At 45.5% G+C, this 19,703-nt stretch overlaps 1 protein-coding gene across 3 annotated transcripts in view; it reads right to left on the bottom strand.

Annotated features, from left to right (window-relative positions):
- Positions 1-2,622: 2,622 nt before the first annotated feature.
- SLC2A9 (solute carrier family 2 member 9) overlaps positions 2,623-19,703 on the bottom strand; it is a 209,077-nt gene continuing 191,996 nt past the window's right edge. For all 3 annotated transcript variants that reach the window (XM_068542280.1, XM_068542278.1, XM_068542279.1), the window contains one exon: positions 2,623-3,278. In XM_068542280.1, the coding sequence (XP_068398381.1) occupies positions 3,024-3,278 (255 nt within the window). In that variant the 3' untranslated portion in view covers positions 2,623-3,023. The remainder of the gene's footprint in view (positions 3,279-19,703) is intronic.

Raw genomic sequence — 19,703 nt, 5'->3', positions numbered from 1 at the left:
ATCAGAGGAAAATTTTAATAATCAAATGGATAGAATGACCCATTTGGTGGATTCCTGTCAGTCTCTTTCCCCAGCCACCTTTGTCATCTCCCAATGGGCTCATCAACAAAGAGGCCATGTTGGCAGGAGTCGAGGTACACACGGACTCAGCCACATGCACTTCCATTCACCAAGGCTGACCTGGCTACGGCCAAGGCTGAGTGCCCCACCAGCCAGCAGCAAAGACTAACACTGAGTCCCCAATATGGCACCATTCCCCTAGGTGATCAGCCGGCTACCTGGGGTAGGTTGATTACATTGTACCACTTTCATCATGGAAGGGGCAGTGTTTTGTTCTTACTGGAATAGAAAATTACTCTGGACACAGATTTGTTTACTCTGCACACAGTGTTTCTTATATACCCATAGAATTACGGAATCTTTTATCCACCATGATGATATCCACATAGAATTACTTCTGATCAAGGAACTCACTTCACAGCAAAAGAAGTACAGCAATGGGCTCATGCTCATGGAATTCACTGGTCTTACCACGTTCTTACCATCCTGAAGCAGCTGGCTCCATAGAATGCTGGAATGGCCTTTTGAAGACTTGTTAACAGTGCCAGCTAGGTGGCAATACCTTGCAGAGCTGGGGCAAAGTTCCCTATAAGGCTGTGTATGCTCTGAATCAGTGTCCAATATGGTGCTGTTTCTCCCATAGCACAGATTCACGGGTCCAGGAATCAAGGGGTGGAAATGGGAGTGGTATCACTCACTATTACCCTCAGTGACCCCCTAGCAAATTGTTCGTTTCCTGTTCCTGCAGCCTTATGCTCTGCTGGCTTAGGAGTCTGAGTTCCACGAGGAGGAATCCTTCCACCAGGATGTACAACAATGATTCCACTGAGACTGTCACCCGGCCACTTTGGGCTCCTCGTGCCTCTGAATCAACAAGCAAACAGTAAGAGGGAGATACTGAGCTGTCTAGGGTGATTGATCCAGACCACCAAGGGGAAATTGGATGACTGTTCCACAGTGGAAGTAAGAGAGAGTGTCTGGAAACAGGAGATCCCTTAGGGCATCATTAGTATTACCAAGCCCTGTGATTAAGGGTCATGAAAAACTATAACCACCCAATTGTTACTGGACTAATAATGGCCCAGATCCTTTAGGAAAGAAGGTTTGGGTCACCCTACCAGATAAAGAACCAGGACCAGCTGAGGTGTTTGCTGAAGGCCAAGGGAATACAAAATAAATAGTGGAAGAAGGTAGTGATAATACCAACTATGACCATATGACCAGTTACAGAATGAAGATTTTAATTATCATGAGTATTTCCTCACTTTATGAACAGGTTTATGTTTCTCTCTATAGATCTAACAATATCTTTGTTTTCTTTCTTCTTTTATTTCCTCACCATGTAACAGAAGATGTATTGACTTTGTATCATAGTACTTAAGTATTGTTAATTTTACCTCATAGCATTTCAGTTATGAGGAATCAAGGAGAAGAGTAAACATCACTCAAGGACTTTACCTCCTCTTCTGGAGAAGGGGTTAGTGAACTTTTGGTTGAACATAGGATAGTTCTATCATATTAGGCAGATTTATGACCTCGTTATGGTCTTTGTTTGGAGTTTGAGTATGATTTAAAGAGATGCATATAGGTGCCAAGTTGACAAGGGGTGGACTTGTGATGTTTAATTTTGTGTGTCAACTTAATCGGATCATGGGGTGCCCAGATATTTGGTTAAACATTATTTCTGGGTGTGTCTGCAAGGGTAATTTGGATGGAATTAGTATTTGAATTGGTAGACTGAGTAAAGCAGATTGCCCTTCCCAATGTGGGTGGGAATCCAATCTACTGAGGGCCTGAATAGAGCTAAAAGGTGGAGAAAGGGAGGGTTTGCTCCCAGCCTGAATGCTGAGCTAGGACACTGATCTCCAGCCCTTGGGCTGGAACTTACACCATCAGCACTTCTCTTCTCAGGCCTTCAGACCTGGAGTAGAACTCACACCACTGGTTACCCTGGTTCTCAGGCCTTTGGCTTTCTTGCGTCTCTAGCTTGCATGTGGCAGACTGTGGGACTTCTCAACCTCTGTAATTGTGTGAACCAATTCCTCATAATAAATTACATATATACATATATATATTTTTTCCTGTTCTTCCGAAGAACCCTGACTAATACATTGTCTTTCAGGTAAATCTCTTCTAAGATTGGCAAACATAAAGCATGTGTGATACTCTCACTCTATACCTGTGGCAGACATCACTAATCAATCACAGTGTTCCTTTCCTCCAAGCTTAGGTTTAACTTCAGAATCATTCTTAACATTGTTTTTTTCAACTGAACAGTGTTAAATTTGCAGTCCCTGCCTCAGCTTCTGGGAAGTTACTTCTTATGTCTGCGTCTCTAGGTCTTCTACATATTGATCCCCTTTATGCTCTCTGTGAGCACATCTGGTACTCAGAGGTGAAGATGTTTCTGGAGCCCCACGGGACAGCCTGGGAGAGATGGGACCTGGAGGGTGGTGGGTTGGTATCAGCCTCTCCTGAGTCTGAGATCCACAAGGCAGAGCTAAAGATTGGAAACAGGCATTTATTAGGAGGTATGAAAACCTTCATCCAGGATCAAAGCCAAGGGTCCTTGGATGCTTCAGGATCCAGGCTGAGGGTGGCTCAAGGCTATTTCTGGCAGAGCTGGGAATGGAAACTCAGTCTGGATTTCTAGCCCATCGAGTCCTCTGTCAGACTAGATTGTTATTCTTTGAGAAAGCATTCAAATGCTACTTCCCCAATTTCATTTTGAAACCATGGGGTAAGTCATGAAGAGGGCAGGCCTTGGATGTCTACAGAAGAATGCTGGGTCCACTGAAACATAGGGTGATTCTTTCCAGCTGCCAGAAGAGTTTGGGGGATTCAGCTGTGAATAAACCCCAAATGGCTGCGATGTTAGATTAGCAAAGGTTTATTTTTAAATACTTAATAACGTTAAACTTGCAGGGGACTCTTCCATTTCCAAAAATGGTGAGATCATCCATTCAGACAATCCTCTTTTTGACAAAATTCTCCAGTGTGGAGGAGGAGTCCGGTTCAGACCTTCCATTTGTTTTATCATCAGTTACAGCTGAGTCCATTTTCTTCTCTGGTCGGTAGGCCTTGTTCCTTTTGGCAAATGCCTGGCTGATTTCTGCATGGGTTTTGTTTTTGGTCTCAGGCAGGAAAAAATACAAATAGAGAGCACCTGTGAGGCAGATTGTGGCAAAGACCAGGAAACAGTAGGTGTCCAGACTTTTCTGTGGGAAGGCAGAGACAAAAAACATCAGAAAGACAGTTGCTAAATTGGCTGTGAAACCATCTCTGGGCTGATTTTTTTTAATAGTTTCCCATTCATGTATCAATGTTCCTGGATAAAACACTGCAGGTGTGAGGCTGGCTCTATGGGCAAATGTGCCTTAGAAATGTCTACATGAGATGTTCTCACATGAGGCACAAATGAATCCACTTCAAACCCTGGTAAAGATGAGGAAATGGCAGTCTTCATTTATTTATTTTGAAAACAAGGCATATAAAAATTACTCATCATGAAAGCAAAATGTGATACTTGCTGAATGTTATCCTAAGTTCATACTTACCATTAACCACATTCTTCCTGCCTCCAATATACACATGAGAAAAGTGCAATGTCAAAAGGGAAGTGAAACTCCCCAGTTCATAAAAAAATTCCAGAGCATAGGCTAGGCCAAGATAACACCATTTTTTTCTAATATGCAAAAGATTTAACTCACTGCTGCTCTGAGACGTATGGCTTCTTACAAATAAGGGAAACTAGAAAAAAAGAGAAATGTTGAATGCAATCATTTTATGTATCCTGATTAAAGCACTGGAATGACCCTGCCCGCTGCACTAGACCTTGAGCTTCTCCGTCACTCAGTCACCTCTGTAGCTCCTGTGCCTATCCAGTGCCTGGCTCATAGTAGTTGATAAATGTTTGTTAAATAAAAGGCTTTATAGGTTCCGGCTGTCAGGGCTATGCCTTTTTCATTTAACAAACGTCTACTGATCCAAAGATAAGGTGACACTGTCTTTGAATGATACTTCACAGCAAGCGATATCTTGATTTTAGTCAATTACATGCTATTCTTTGACTTGACAAACATTTAATTTTGGAATATGACATAGTGTTGAAGAACTTGATCTCTGGATCACATCCTAGATGCACCATGTACTGAATCTGAGGCTCTTTGTGCCTCAGTTTCCACCATTGTAAAATGAGGATAATAATGCTAGTTATAGGTTGTTGTGAGAATTAAATGAGGCATTGCCCTGTAGAGGTCATAGAGCAGTCCTGGATGGAGTAAAGAGTCCAAACCTGGGAGCGCTTGGCTGGGAGGGCATGTGCCTTCCCACTTGTCCACAGAGATTCCATGAGTGGAACAGAGAAGGGAGGGGGTAGGCTCTATAGTCAGTTGGGTAGAATTCAAATCCTGGCTCCATCATTTACATGATGTGCCAACACTTAAGATGTGCCATTTAGGATAGAACTTCAATGCACTGATTGAAGTTTCCTCATTTCTAACATGGTGATCTATACCACATATTGTTTTAAAGATGAAATGAGATATATTCAATGTGGCTTTCAACATCTCCACTTGTATGCTGAATGTGCATCTTGACTTACCAAGTCCCATTGGAGCCTTTAAACCTGCTCCTGCTCTGGTCTTCCTGGCCTCAGTTGATGGCCCCTCCATCCTGCCATTTGCTAAAGCCAACCGAACACTTATCTTTATCTCACACCCACATCTGATGCATCAGGAAATCATGTCAGCTCTACCTTGACATATATTCTGAATCCGAGCACTTGTTACCACTTCTACTGCTACCATGTTGGTGCAAGCTATCATCATCTCTGCGTTGGACTGTTAGTATAGCTTCCCAACAGATTTCCCTGCTTCTCCTGTGTCCCGGCTTAAGATTATTCTCAAGAGAGAAGCCACAGCGATTCTGTTGAGCAAAGGACAGAGCGTGTCGCTCCTCTGCTCCAAATGCACCATGACATCCCAAGGCAGGTGAGCAAAGCCTAAGTCCCTACCATGGCCTCTAAGCCCAGCACCCACATGGCCCCCTTACTTCTCTGACCTCCCTCTCCCGCTCTCTTTCTCTGCTCCCACTACACTGCCTTCCTGACACTCCTCCAGTATCCTCAGGATCTTTGCACATGCTCTTCCCTTTTCCTGGAATAATCTTCTTCTACATGTCTGCACATCCTGCTTTCCCACTCCCCTTCATCTCGGCTTTCTTTCTCAGAGAAGTTCTCTCTGGCCTCTGTTTCTAAGGGCTCCCCCAGCTCTCCACTTATTCTGCTTCATTGTTCTTGAAACCATTCACCGCTACCCAGCAGGATCGTCACTTGTTTATTAACCGTCTCCCCGACCAGATGGTAAGCTGCCCGAGGACAGGAGTTGATATTTTTCTTGTATTTCCAGAACCTGGGAGACTCCTTGACACATAGTAGGTGCTTCACAAATGTTCACTGAATATATAAATGTGCTGAGGCTCAGAGAGCTTCCCTGCTTACCCCAGGCCACACGTGGAGCTGCCTGGGACCTCTCTGCCACCTGCAGAGCTGACACCGGTGGAGCAGTCACCTGCTTCGTTTCCTTTCCCAAGAGACCCAATGTGCGGCAACAGGATTTTTCTCACCATTTCACAGAATTGAGCCAAGAACCCTGTGGTACTGCAGGCATCCTGCGAAAGGACACTGCCCACCTCAGGACTCTCAGGGGCCAAGTTATTGGAATGTATATCGTGCCAGCAGTCATGCGGCAACCTGGCAATCAACCTGCAAGTTGTGATTGCATTTAATCTGGGAAGAGAAATGCACTTATTAAGCACCTCCTGGGTGCCAGCAATATTATAGACATTATCTCATCCGATTCCCATAGCCCACACTGTGATGATACAGCCACTTTTCTTTCCTTTTTACAAAAGATGAAATAGAGGATTAGAGAGCTTCTGAAACATGTCCAAGGCCACATAGGGATCGATGAGAGTCAGGACTTACACCGAAGTGGGCCCGGCTGGGAGCTCACACTCTCTTCATAATTTATCAGGACTCCCTATCTGGGGTGTGTGTGTGTGTGGGGGCGGGGCAGATAAATGTTACTGGGATCCTTCAGTTTTCCCCAATAGCAGTTGCAAAGCAGATCTTCCTAACCTCTTACAGGTGAGAAAATGAAGATCAGAAAGGGCAAGTGATTTGCCTGCAGTTACCCAGCTGGTAAGGGCCATGTCTGGAATTTGAACCCAGGTTGGCCTGATATGGAGGCCATTGTCTCACTTCCATACCTGCCTCTCTTGGGCAAATTCATTCACTGCAGTTGATCTGGCAAAGTGCCTGGCACAGAGGATATACGTGTCACTTTTTCCCTGTCTCCTCTCTTACTTCAAATCAGCTTGGAAATTCACTTTCTGCCCAACTGCTCCTGAGAAGTTACTCAACCCCTCCTAAGTATGGTTGGTATGGGAGGGTAAGTCCAGTGTCCCCCGAGCGAGATTTTAGGCAGCACGTCTGTTGCAGGAAGGACCTTACCTAAGAAGCAATAGACCTCGACTCCAGATCTGACTCTGTCAAACACTCAACTCATCATGGCACCCTGGGAAGCACCCACAACTGGTGTGGGCCTTGTTTCCCCCATTAGTAAAATGGACACAATCATATTAGAGGTTTTCTGTAAAACACTTTCACATTCATAAAGCTTAGTTCATAAATTAAAACAAATAAATCTGGCAACTTTAAAATTAAGAGCATCTGTTCATCAAAAGGTACCATACATAGATGGTTCTTTGGGACACTAGTCCACCATCTTCTTGATCTGCTGGCTTTCCGAATAAAGTCACAACTTCTTGCCCCAACAAAACAAACAAACAAACAAAAAAGGGTACCATACAAAGAGTACAAGAGCCACAAATGGAAGTATTGTGATACATAGCAAACAAAGAATTTGTACCCCAAATTAAAAAAAAACAACACTTATGAATCAATAAGAAAAAGATGACCTAATAGAGAAAATGGCAGAATGTATGAATGAGCGTTTCACAAAAGAGGAAACACAAATGGCAAATAAGCTTGTGAAAAGGTGCTCATTCTCCTTAGGAATTTGGGGTAATAGGAATTAGAGCCATAATTTTATACCATTTCACACTACCGGATTGGCAAAAATGTGAAAAACCTGACAATGACAATCCCAAGTGTTGATGAGCAACACGCATTTTCATACCTGTGGATATAGATACAGTTGAGGCTGTAAATAGCCACGACCACTTTGGAGCGTCACTGGGCATGACCAAGTCAAGGCGAGTTGTGCGTGTCCTATGACCCAGCAGTGACACTCAGAGTGGATCTGTTCTGGAGTGGTGCTGTTTGAATTTAAATTAATTAAAAGTTCAGTTCTTCGGTTGCACTGGCCACGTGCAAGTGTTCAACAGTCGCATGGCTGGTGGCTCCTGCTTTGCATAGCAGACGGCCAACGTTCCCGTCAGCACGGAAATTCCTGTGCATTGTACCCGGATGTTCATCGTAGCACTATGTAGTTTATTATTTTTTTAATTTATTTTATTGAAGTATAGTTGATTTACAATGTTGTATAATAGCACTATTTCTAGAGCAAGGAAATGGGAGACGACACCAATGCTCATGGAAAAGGGAAGGGATAAATAAACTGGGTTACGTTCATACAAAAGAGTCTACGGAGTAGTAAAAAGCAACGGCCTGTAGCTGGGCATATGACACAGATGTTGCTCAACAGTATATGCTGAGTAAAAGAACAAGGCACAGAAAATACCTTCAGGGTGATTCTCTTTGTATAAATATAAAAACCAGGAAAAGCAAAACACCAGATTGTTAAGGGACACATTCATGCAGGGGTCAAATCCTAAAGAAAACCTAGAGAATAATTAGCACAATATCCCTGCTAGGGATTAGGGAGAGGCACCCAGGGCATTGCAATAGCTTAAGTTGGCTAACTACACTGATTTTCCCTACTACTTTTAAATATAATGCATTCTATAATTACAATAATAATTTTTCTCTTTGTATATATGAATGAAAAATATTGCCTGCCATATCAGTAAACAAAGGATGTTGCAGTCATCAAGCCATCACATGACAGCCGCCCTGAAGGTGAGCCCTGAGGGAACTCAGGATAGAAACAGAATGCCCGCCATCAAGTCATCAGACATTGTAGCCCCCTCCAACTTTGCACCCTGAAGAAACTCAGGATGAGAAAACACAGGATACTGGCCCCAGATAGCTGAGGTGCATATCAAAGGAATGATTTCAGTAAGCCCAGACTCTTGCATCATCTCATACATAGAAAAGCGCTAAATTTAACTTGAGATAATCTGTTTTTTTAAAATTAACAGCAATCTTCTGATGTTCCGACTACCTGGTCTTTGTTTCAAAAACCCCTGTATATCCTGGCTCCCCCTTGCCTCTTCCGAGCAGTCTCTCAGAGTTATCTGAGATGCTGTGTCCCGGGCTTAAGTCCTCAGTTTCGTCCACCGAATGAAACATAACTCTCAACTTTCAGGTTGTGCATTTTTTTCAGTCGATATGTATATGATGCATTTCATACTCTTTTGCATATGATGTGTTTCATAACATAATTAAAATATACATATATAAATATACATTTAATAGTGTAAATGAAAGAGCCTAAACCCAAGCAGTAATTCACTCATGGTGAACAGGTATCAAAAGGAATCTTACCAAAAGAAAGCTCTAAAGCTGGAGTCACATGTAAGCACTTTAGTTAAAAAAAAAAAAAAATCCTCCAGGATGCGGGGCTCACCTTCCCAGGTGGTTCAGCTGAGGACCAGTCTGGAAGTAGAGGCAGGACACTGAGGTCCTGAGGATCTCCTGGGAGCCTCAGAGGAAACAGAAGTAGTAGAAACAGTAGAACTTCATCAGGTGTAGGTGTCTGGCCCTCTCACCTGGGTAAACTTCCTTCTCCAACTTATGAAAATGTTATAAGCTATAGTTACATCGTTTCTCTGAATACACCCATTGTGTTATTACAAATGATCATGAAAGTGTTCCATATTCTTTAACATGGAGAAACAAATTTTCTTTTGAGAATGCACTATACCACCAAATTATGCTAAAAATATTAGGCAATTGTGGCAAAGTGCTACTTTTAGGAAAAGATCCTTGAGAATAAAGAGAAATCTCAGCTTTCTTCTACTCCAGTTTATCAGAACGATGTGAAAACACAGCAGCTCTTTAAAGCTGCCAGCTTCCCTGAACAAGGAAAGTAGATGTGAAGTACAGTGCTGGGAACAAAGTCCTGAGCTCTGACAAATTAGTCCTGGATTCCTTTGCATATCAGCCTTGTTGGGTGTGGGTGGGGGGAGAGGCATGGGCACTGCCTAGAAATCTAGTCACCAAAAGCCATGAGCTCTAGAGGTAACAAAATGATAACCTGGTGTAATTCTGGGTTCAGTTTAGACGTAGCCATCAAACAGATGATCAAAAGCAAAAAGCGTTCTGAGTTAGAATGAATAATTCCTGCAATAGTAGCTCCATCCCCCAGAAGAACTGACCAGAAGCACTCTTTCTGACTTAGAAGCCTTCTCTTCATCTTTCACACTGGGTCCAAGCATGTCCACAAACCTCTACAGGGTATGTCCCACTGTTTGCGAGTTGGCGGCATCCCAATTGCCGTCTCCCTGGGGACAGAGGCACACGTCACCCCTCTCTGGGTCGCAAGAACTCACCATAGTGTCTGGTGTGGACTCTTTTCCTAAGTAAGTTAATTACAGGGTGTTTAGAACAGTGCCAAGCATCCAGTGTGATGTGAATGTTGGCTTTCCTCCCTCTCTGTGGGGCTCTGCACAAGGTAGAGGGGGATGTTTGAGGCTGGACCACACCGGCTAGAACTCTGAAAGTCATTCGTCACACCTCCTGTCCTCTCAGCAGATCCTCCCAAAAAGTCCTGGTGTGTTTCCTTCCTTCAGTAGCCTCCAATCTAGCCTCCCCTTGGCATCTCCAGGCTGGAAGTCTAACCCAGGGGTCGGCAAACATTTCCTGTAAAGGGCTATCCAATCTGTCAGGACCTCTCAACTCTGCTTTTGTGGGAAGGCAACCGGAGACAATGAAACAGACATGAATGTGCTTGGCTGCATTCCAATAAAACTTTATTTACAAAAAACCCCCTGTGCTTCCTTCACATTGGTTCTTGGTCACTCCCGCCTTCCATCATGATTCCTGATGACTCTGGGCCTCTGTGCTTGCTGTTCCCTCTCCCCCCAGCTTTTCATCTCCTCGCCTGGTGTCCAAGCCCAGCCTGGGTTGTAAGTTCCATGATGGCAGAATCCACGTCCCCTGCTCTCTATTGTACCCTCAGCCTAAGACAGTGCCCGGCTCACTCTAAGCATTTTCTTAATATAAATATGTCCAATGAGAGGATAAATGAATGAAATGGGAGGACTCTTATGGAGATGCATGAAGGTACAAAAGGTGGTCCAAGTTAGATTTTCACGATGAGACAAAAACAGAATTCTTCTGCTGAGTTTCCACTCCCACCCGTGGAGCTGGAACATTGGTTCATTGGTGATTCAAGCGAGCTCTCGGATAAGTCAGGGCCCAGACCACCACTTAAGCATTGATGGGAAGCCAGGTGCCTTACACTTGTAACTCCAGTTCTGCAAAGAGCTTTGCAAGGCCAGGCTGTTCTACTTTCTGAGCGGAGTGGGCCTGAAACATTAGGATGCTTCTGGGGGAAGTTAGAATAGGGCAGGGATCTTAGTGATGACTTACATCTCTGGCATGTGTTGTGGCTTCCAAGTCATTGTCACGTGTACAGTTAAGGTCTTGTTGGTGCTGCCCAGGAGCCTTTGAGTAGACACAGCCCTGTGGCTGCCTGATGGATGGCATGTCAACTCACTGGAAGCCACGTTAACCACCCTGCCGACGTCTCCCACTCGCAGCCTCCCTGCCCCTGGCTCCTGCCCCTGGCTCCTGCCCCTGGCTCCTCCTCCACCTGCTCCCAGAACTGGCACTGCCATCCTCCCACCTGCCCAAGACGGACACCCGGCATCACCTTTGACTATTTCCTCCCTCTCTGCCTGTTTTTGTTACTAAGTCCTGATGACTTTACCCTGAAACATCTTTTTTCTTTCTTAAAAAACATACAACTTTTTATCAAGAAAGAATGTACATACGGTAACTTACCCAGATCTTAAGTGTATATATAGGTCAATGCACTTGGAGAAAAGTATACCCCTGTGTAACCAACACCTTTATTAGGATGTGGAACATTCCCACCTCCCCAGAAAGTTCCTTGTGCCATTTTCTAGTCCATTCCCCCCGCCCCACTCCCCCCACAGAGTTAACCACTGTTCTGGTTTCTATCACCTTAGCATCCATTTTTCCTGCCCCTGACCTGAATCTAGTTCCCAGCAGACAGCTAAAGAAGTCTTTTAAAAGTACAAAACGAATCATGTCTTAAAATCATGCAGTGGCTTCCCAGAGTCCTTCGGATAAACCCCCAATCCCTATCATGCCTTCAGCGCCTCGAGGGATTTGGCAGGCATCCTTGGATGCCTGCTCTGTACCTGCTCAGGGCTTCGCCAGCACCTTCCGTCTCTCTGCCAGGCATCGCCTCCCTCCCCGACTCCGCACACACACTTCCTCAATCTCAGCTTGAAAGGTCCCTGCACTGGTCAGCCCACTTAAGCCCCCCATCTTACTTCCTCCCGTGAAACTACACCCGTCCCGTGAGAGTCGTGTTGGTTCTTCCTGAAATGTTAGGCAGTTTGTGCCCTCCTGTTCAGTGCCCGCCTGCAGGGCGCAGCACGATGCCGGCACCCACAGGCACTGAGCGCGTGAAAGACGCTCTCTCCTCAGAGGGTCCCCTGGCCCATCCGGAGAGGCTGGGGGCAGTTTTGCTTGCTTTTAGAGCCCACCATCTCAGGTCTGCATCAGCTTTCCCCCTCACTTTGCACAGGCATTTGGGATATTTGTCAAGTTGAAAAGAATCATTTTCTTGCTTCCAGATTTTGTTGAACTCAAAAGGAATTTTAGAACTCCAGTGGATTCAAGCAGGCATACATTTGCATGCCATTTTCTCCCAACCAGAAAATATTGATGCTAATGGCAGAAGCCCAGTTATCTGGAGGCTTTTACAACCAACGACCCAAGGGACCCAGTGACGCTGACCACAGCAAAGGCTCAGAGGAGAAGGCAGCCTGCGGCTGAGGGCAGAGAAACAGAGACTGATAGTAATCTCCCCAGGGGCCAAGGCAGCCCAGCCCAGCCCATCAAGAACATTTTGCAGGAAGGGGGCAGGGTGGGTGGGAGAGAAGGAGGAAGGAGAGGAGAAGGCAAGCTTTGAGAGGCCACTTGTCCTGATGGCTCAGCTGGTAAGGGGTGGTGCAAGTTTCCAGCGTTTACCATGATTGCTTTTTCTGTCCTGTCTCCTCTTTCCAGGTGACCCTAAGATCGCACGGCAGGAAATAGCCTTCCCAGTACTAATAGTGATCATGACAGCAACCGATCCTGAGTGTCTGTGGGTAGACTTTGCTCCGAAGTCTTGACTTTGTCTCTCATTCTTTGGGGAGCCCTGCTGCAAAAGTGGGGCAATTCTCTTGTTTTATAGAAATGAAAATTATGGCTAAGAGGGCAACCAAAGTTGGACAAAGTTTGACCAGCCTGCCCTTCACCTAACTGCTGAGCTGCAAAGCCAGGGTTCAAGGTCAGGCTGTCTGACCCCAAAGTCTGTGCAGTTTCTTCTTGTGTCTCATTTGTACCTGGAGAGTGGCCAAGATGTCAGAGTAGAAAGACCCTGAGCTCACCTCCTCTGACGAGCACACCAAAGTCACAATTATCTGCAGGGCAGCCATCGATGAAAAAGATTGGAACCTACCAGAGAAGATCTTCTACAACAAAGACGTAAAGAAGGAACCACAACAAGATGGGTAGGAGGGGCGGACTCATGATATAATCATTTGTACCTGACATTTGCCTTTGTGCCTGGCAAATAAGGGCAATCAGAACCGCCACCGACCACAGCAGCTACCAGTTACCAAGTTACTCTGTCCTAGAGATCAGGCCAGTGTTACAGGAATTGCCCCAAGCTGGGAGCCCCAGACACAGAGCCTGAGACTGGGGCATGGGAGCTTATTTGGGAGGTGATCCAGGGGGCTCTAGTCGGGGAGCAATTTTGAGATGGGATGAGGGTGACCAACTGTCCCAAGTTCCCCGGGACAAAGGGGTTTTCTGGGATGTGACACTTACAGGGACAGTCCTGGGAAAACTAAGACGAGATGGTCACCCTATATAGGGAAGGTGTGGTAGGTTGAATTGTTTCCCCCCAAAAGATATACTGAAGTCCCAACCCCTGGTACTTGTGAATCTGGCATTGTTTGGAAATAGTCTTTGCAGATGTAGTCAAGTTAAGATGAGGTCATTAAATCCAATCACTGGTCTCCTTATAAAAAAACACAGAGACACACACATATGGAAGGCCATAGGATGATGGAAGCAGAAATTGGAGTGATACAACCACAAGCCAAGGAATGCTGAAAACCACCAAAATGTAAAAGAAGGGTATGAAACAGATTTTTCCCTCACAGCCTTTAGAAGGAACCAAACTTGCTAACATCTTGACTTTGTACTTACTAGTCTCCAGACCTGTGAGAGAATACATTTCCATCATTCTAAGTTTTTGGGACTTCGTTATGGTAGCCCTAGGAAACTAACACAGAAGGGGGCGTGTCCAATGGGAGCTCAGTGCTTTCGCTGGAGTCCTCTGGGAGAGCGGACCACACATCAGAGTTGCCCTGACACATACGAGGAGGGGTCAGCTGGGTTATTTATCCTCCAACAGATGAGAAAACTGAGAAAGCTGAGGCTTGGAGAGGTTAAGAAAGTACCCCAGGGCCCCTCTGCTAATGAGTGGGTTAGAATACTGGTTTGATTCATGCCAATCTCCAGAACCAAGCTGGCCAGATATTTTTTTCTGAAGAAGTTCATGCTCCTTGCAAGCCTCTGTTTGGGTGTTGGGACACATTTGCCACTGACACATTTTGGAATGAGTGAAAGGACCAAAATGCATGAGCGATAGTGCTTGCTGGCTATTATGGGTGGAATTATGTCCCCTCATGACTCATATGTTGAAATCCCAACCCCTAATACCTCAGATGGATTGTATTTGGAGCTGGGGTCTTTAAGAAGTGATAAGGTAAAATGAGGTCATAGGGGTGGGCCCTAATCCAAGACGACTTGTTTCTTAAAAGAAGAGATTAGGACCAGACATACACAGAAGGAAGACCATGTGAGGACACAGGGAGAAGACAACTGTCTACAAGACAAAGAGAGAGGCCTCAGAAGAAATCAACCTTGCCAAGAGCTTTGTCTCAGACTTTCAGCCTCCGGAATTGCGATAAAACAAATTTCTGTTGTTTAAGCCCCCCAGCCTGTGGTACTTTGTTATGGTAGCCCCAGGAAATGAGTACGGTGGCTTTTGATTATGGCTGAGGTGCCTCCCAGAAGGGCTGTAGAATGGAAACGGTTCCTTTACGGAGTCTGCAGCAAGCAGAAGTTGACCCCACGGGAGGGTCTGCGTGGGGTGAGGGGTGCGACTGCGAACTTGTAAGTCCTGCATTTCTCCAATGTTTTCATCACTGCCAGCGGCAGCCCCAGGAACCTAGCAAGCTCCCGTCCAGAAAGGAAACTTAAGCATCACTGCCTTCCCCAGTTTGGGTCAGGAGGCTGACATTTCCCCAAATCTACATGTGGCCACCTGACTGTTGTGTCTCCATCAGTGTGTCCGGCGGGGCCATTCAGCTTGAGTCAACAGTCATAACTTCAAGGTTTCCTGAACAATCCCTGAAAACCCAGAGGCCCTGGGGATGCCCAGATGTTCCAGCTGGCAGGAACTCTGCTTTCAGAGGGAGTTTGCCTTAAAAATGCCCATGGACATGAGGAAATGCTCATGAGATCATGCTGGGTGAGAAAAGCAAAAACCAAAACAAAAAAAATAGGTTCCAAGTTTTATAAATATGAAAAATTACGTATATTTGGAGGAAAGGAAGGAAGCAGCATCATTAACCCGTAACATGAGTGTTTTCACTTCTTTTTCTTTATATTTTCATAGTTTCTATAGTGAACCTGAGCCATTTATAGTTAGAATTGCCTCATAACTTTACAGGAAAAAAGGAAAAAGAGGAAGGGGAAGAGGAGGACACAAGGATGAGTTAATCATATTCCTTGTCTCTTGACATACTATCATTACTGGACTGGGCAACATTCCTCTCTTATTTATATTTATCTGTTTTTCCTTTTTTTTATCCTCATCTTCTGCTCTCATTCCTTTTGCCCTTCAGTGGTCTCCCCTTGACTCTAGACAAACTCGTGTTTAAGTGTTTGATGAATGTTCTTAAAATCAACGTATCCTGCCTATCTATCTATCATCTACCTATCTATCTATCTATCTACCTATCTATCTATCTATCTATCTATCTACCTACCTACCTATCTTTCTATCTATCATCTGTCTGCCTTTTTCTTTGTGAAAATCTGTATTGTTGTTTTATGTGTGTGTTTTAAATTTACGTAAGTGGTACCAGGCTACAGACTCCACTCTGTGCTTTACTTCTCTCAGCACTGGGTTTAGAGTCATACACGTGGGTGATGAAGCTCTAGTTCCTTGCTTTCACTGCAGCATAACTGTTTTGTAGTGTGTATCTACTATGCTTTATTTATTCTTTTCCCCAAGGGATGGCTACTCAGGTTAACTTTAGCCTTTGGATGCCACAAACAGTGCTGTAGTTAATATCCCTGTACAGTCTATCTTATGGACCTTTGCAAAAATCTCTGGGTAGAATTTTGGGTCATAGTGTATATGGATACTTAATTTGATTAATTGGCATTAGACTGTTCCACCAGTGCACGAGGTCTCCCATTTCCCTAGGTCTTTGTCAGCATTTACTGTTCTCCAAATTTCTAATTTTGACAACTGGGCAAACAGTTGACTAACTGTTTACAGAGGTAGGTTATTAGTGTAGTTTGCCTTTATTTGATTTAAACAACTTTAAAGCTTCTCTTCCCCTGTGTTACCCTTTAGGCTTCCTGTCTGGGAACTTCCCTTTCTTATTCTTGATCCCCTTTCCTACAGGGACTCATGTCTTTTTATTGTTGACTCGCAAGAGGTCCTTACTACTCTAGGAGTTAATCCCTGATCAGTTTCAGAGGTTACACATGGCTTCTCTCACCCGTTGTCTGCGGCACCCTTGAACTTGCTGCTCCTTGCTGGGCAGAAACCCGCGATTTTGATATAATTGGATCCATCCCTTCTCTCCCCATCATTTGTGCTTTTAGGGGTCTTGTCCTTCCCCAGCCTGGGTCACAGAGATACCTTCCTACTTTGTCTTCTGTTTAATTTTTAGTTTTACTTTTCACATTTCGTTCTTGTATCCATCTGGAATCGTTTTACACATTTTATCTATTTAGTCCCTGCTCCTTCTTTTTAAGTTTGAAAGTTTTTGCTTACACAAAGGGTTCAATGGATAAAACTGTTAAGAAAGTTGCTGACCTATAAAATGCCCTCTCTATAAATAGGAAGGAAGAAGGGACTGAATATTTTTGAAAGGCTCTGTACTGTTGAACTTCTGAACTGTGCCACGTCCATGGACATCCTTCCTGGGAACAAACCGACAATCAATTAGCACAGCACTAAAGGGGGCAACTGCGAAAGAGAAGGAACGAGCTGGGCTGAAGGCCAAGCTTAAGGATGAAAGAAGGCCTGACCATCAAGTGGGCTTCTCACGGAGCCCTTGTCGTATGGATAAAATCCTCTTTCCCCTGCTGATGATGCCAATGGCAGTGTTTAAATCGTAGAAATCTTCTGTGGACCAGTTCAGAAGTAACGATGCTGTGAGTTCAACTTTGAAGGCAGTGCTGCTGATTGGCTGACACTGGTCTGTAACTGCAGGTGATGAAGACCAAGGGTGTGTGAGCTGCCCCGATGGCAAGGTGACTGTCACCAGCTTGGCTGTCTGCCCGACCGGGGTGATTCGTCTGGGCCTGGTAGTGCCTCATGCAAGATCCTCCTCCCCAAACTGGATTTACTCTGCTCCTGACTGCTCCCTCCCCTTGGCCATCATCCTAATCCAAGCCTGAGCACCATTTCTCCTGCAGGTGACAGACAATCCCAAGCACCAGGTCTTCCCACCCACCAATCCAGCCTCCAAGCAGCCAGAAGCGTCTTCCCGAAACACAAACCCAATTTCTCCTTCCACTGCTTAGTATCCGTCACTGTTTCCAAATCTCTGCCTTGGGGTTCTCAACCAGAGCTACCCATTAGAATCATCTGGGGCACTTTAAAAAGATCCTGATAATTCCACCCCCAACCACTGGCTCAGCATCTTGGTGATGGTGATGGTAAGTCCCAAGCATTAATCATTTATCTTAAACTACCCCCTGTGGGTCTCATGTGCTTCCAGGGCTGAAAACCTCTGGTCTACAGGATCAAGTGTAAGTTCTCTAGCGGAGCATTCAAGGTGTAGTAGGGTCTACCCAACATTCACTGAAGAAATATCAAATGCCTGACGTAAAGACCTGGTATGCAATTACTATTTGTATTTAGTGTATGAATGTCCAGTCTGTCTCCTGCTACTAGGCACGTTCAGGCCCTTTTGTAATCTAGCAGGAGCTCTACCACCCCAGAACTGTCACCATAGGACTCCTCTTGGGGGTCTCAGGACCACCCTGGGCTCACCCCGGGGGGCAGTAGTCAGGGACTCAGCATCACATCTGCCTGGCTTCTGGGCAGCCTCCGACCATGTGTCTCAGCCCGGCTTCCAAAACCCACCTGTACTTCCTGTAGTCAGCTATGCAATGGCCCTCAAGTATCTAGGTCCTGATATCCTGTGAATGTTGCTTTATATGGCAAAAAGAGACTTTGCAGATGTGATTTAGTTACAGTCTCGAGATGGGAATATTATCCTGGATTATCTGGCTGGGCATAACTGCAATCACGGTTGCCCTTATAAAAGGGAGCCTGAGGGAGAGCTGACACAGAAGGTGAGGCCACGTGACCACTGAAGTGAGGTGCTGGCGTTGAAGATGGGGAGGGGCCAGGAGACAAGGAATGCAAGGAAAGTAGCCTAGAAGCTGAGAAGGCAAGAAAATGGATTCTCCTCTGGAACCTCTGCTGGTGGTATGGCCCTGCCAACACCTTGACTTTAGCTCAGGGAGACTGATTTTGGACTTCTGGCCTCCACAACTGTAAGAGAATAGATTTCTATTGTTTTAAGCCACCCAATTTGTGCTAATTTGTTATAGGAGCCCCAGGAAAGGCATACACTCCCCATTCCTCAACTCTGTAGTTCCTCCTTGTCTCGAGCCCCTGCACACCCCCTCCCAAAACTCATCTGCCAACCTGCACCTTCGTCATCTCTGCCCATGGCCTGTCCTACGCTATGACCTATCATGTATAATAACGCTTTTCAAGCATCGCACGATTTCCTCACAGTAGCCCTACGAGGAGGCTCTGTTATCAACCTCCATATACAGATGAGGAGCAGAGGTCTGGAGAAATCCAAGATCGCACAGCTTATCAACAGAGAGCGGGGCCTCAAACCCAGGCCCTCTGATGATAAATCCTGATCCCTCAACCCGTTTCCATGCTTATTAAAGTGCTACAAACAGAGCTCCTAAAATCGGACAGCAGGGTGGAGGACCCATCCACAGAGTGACTGGCTTGGCCTCTCTCTCAGCACGTTGGAGCATCAGACCCTTTGCTGGTCTTTTCCCAGCAGGGAGCCCAGGAGCAGGCGGTGGTGAGCAGGTCTGCTCAGCAGGCTGTACAGAACCAGTGTGCGTCTGAATGCCAGGGAGAGCCGGCCTCCAGGGGCTTGACGCAGGGTTCCTTGGGTAAGTAAGGGCGGTAGATGTGTCCGCCCTGTTCACCGGCTTCTACCCTAAATTGTCTCCCCCAAATAATGTGCTTGAGGAATTTGATCTGACCAAATCCACAATCATTTAGAGCACTTGATGGTGTCATTTTCAAGGCTGAATTAGCACCTCTCACCCTCTGCATGAAAGACTTTGGTCAAGATGTGTGACTCCTGGGGGACACCGTAGAGTGCAGTGGTCAGGAACGCATGCCCTGGAGATGCACGGGTTTCAATCCCACCTCTGCCACTCGTTAGATTAGCTGCGCAACCCTGGGTAAGTGACTTAACTTTTCTGTGCATCCTTTTCTCCATCTGTGAAATGGGGCCATAATGGCACCTGCCCCACAGGGCTGTTGTGGGATTAAATGAATTACAATATGTACAGAGCACAGTAATTCTCAATCAATGTCAGCTCTGATTGTCAATCTGGGTGGTTTCCTACTGTATTAGTGCCCTGTGGCTACTGTAACACATTATCATAGATTCGGTGGCTTGAAACAACAGCAATGCATTCTCTCAGAGTCCCTGAAATCATATGTCTTTTCATACATCTGAAATCAGTGTCACTGGTGTTGGCAGGGCCACATTTCCTCCGGAGGCTCTAGGGGAGAATCTGTGGCTCGTCTCTCCCAGTTTTGGTGGCTGCTGGCATTCCTAGCTTGTGGCCGCATCACTCCAGTCTGCCCCCATGGTCACATCTCACACGCTCCTTCTTTTTTTTTTTTTTTAATTAATTTATTTTTTTATTTTTGGCTGTGTTG

Source organism: Eschrichtius robustus, chromosome 4 (assembly GCF_028021215.1).
Source record: "Eschrichtius robustus isolate mEscRob2 chromosome 4, mEscRob2.pri, whole genome shotgun sequence".
NCBI lineage: Eukaryota > Metazoa > Chordata > Mammalia > Artiodactyla > Eschrichtiidae > Eschrichtius > Eschrichtius robustus.
The sequence above is the reverse complement of the archived record's forward strand: the minus strand, read 5'-3'. Positions and strand labels throughout refer to the sequence as shown.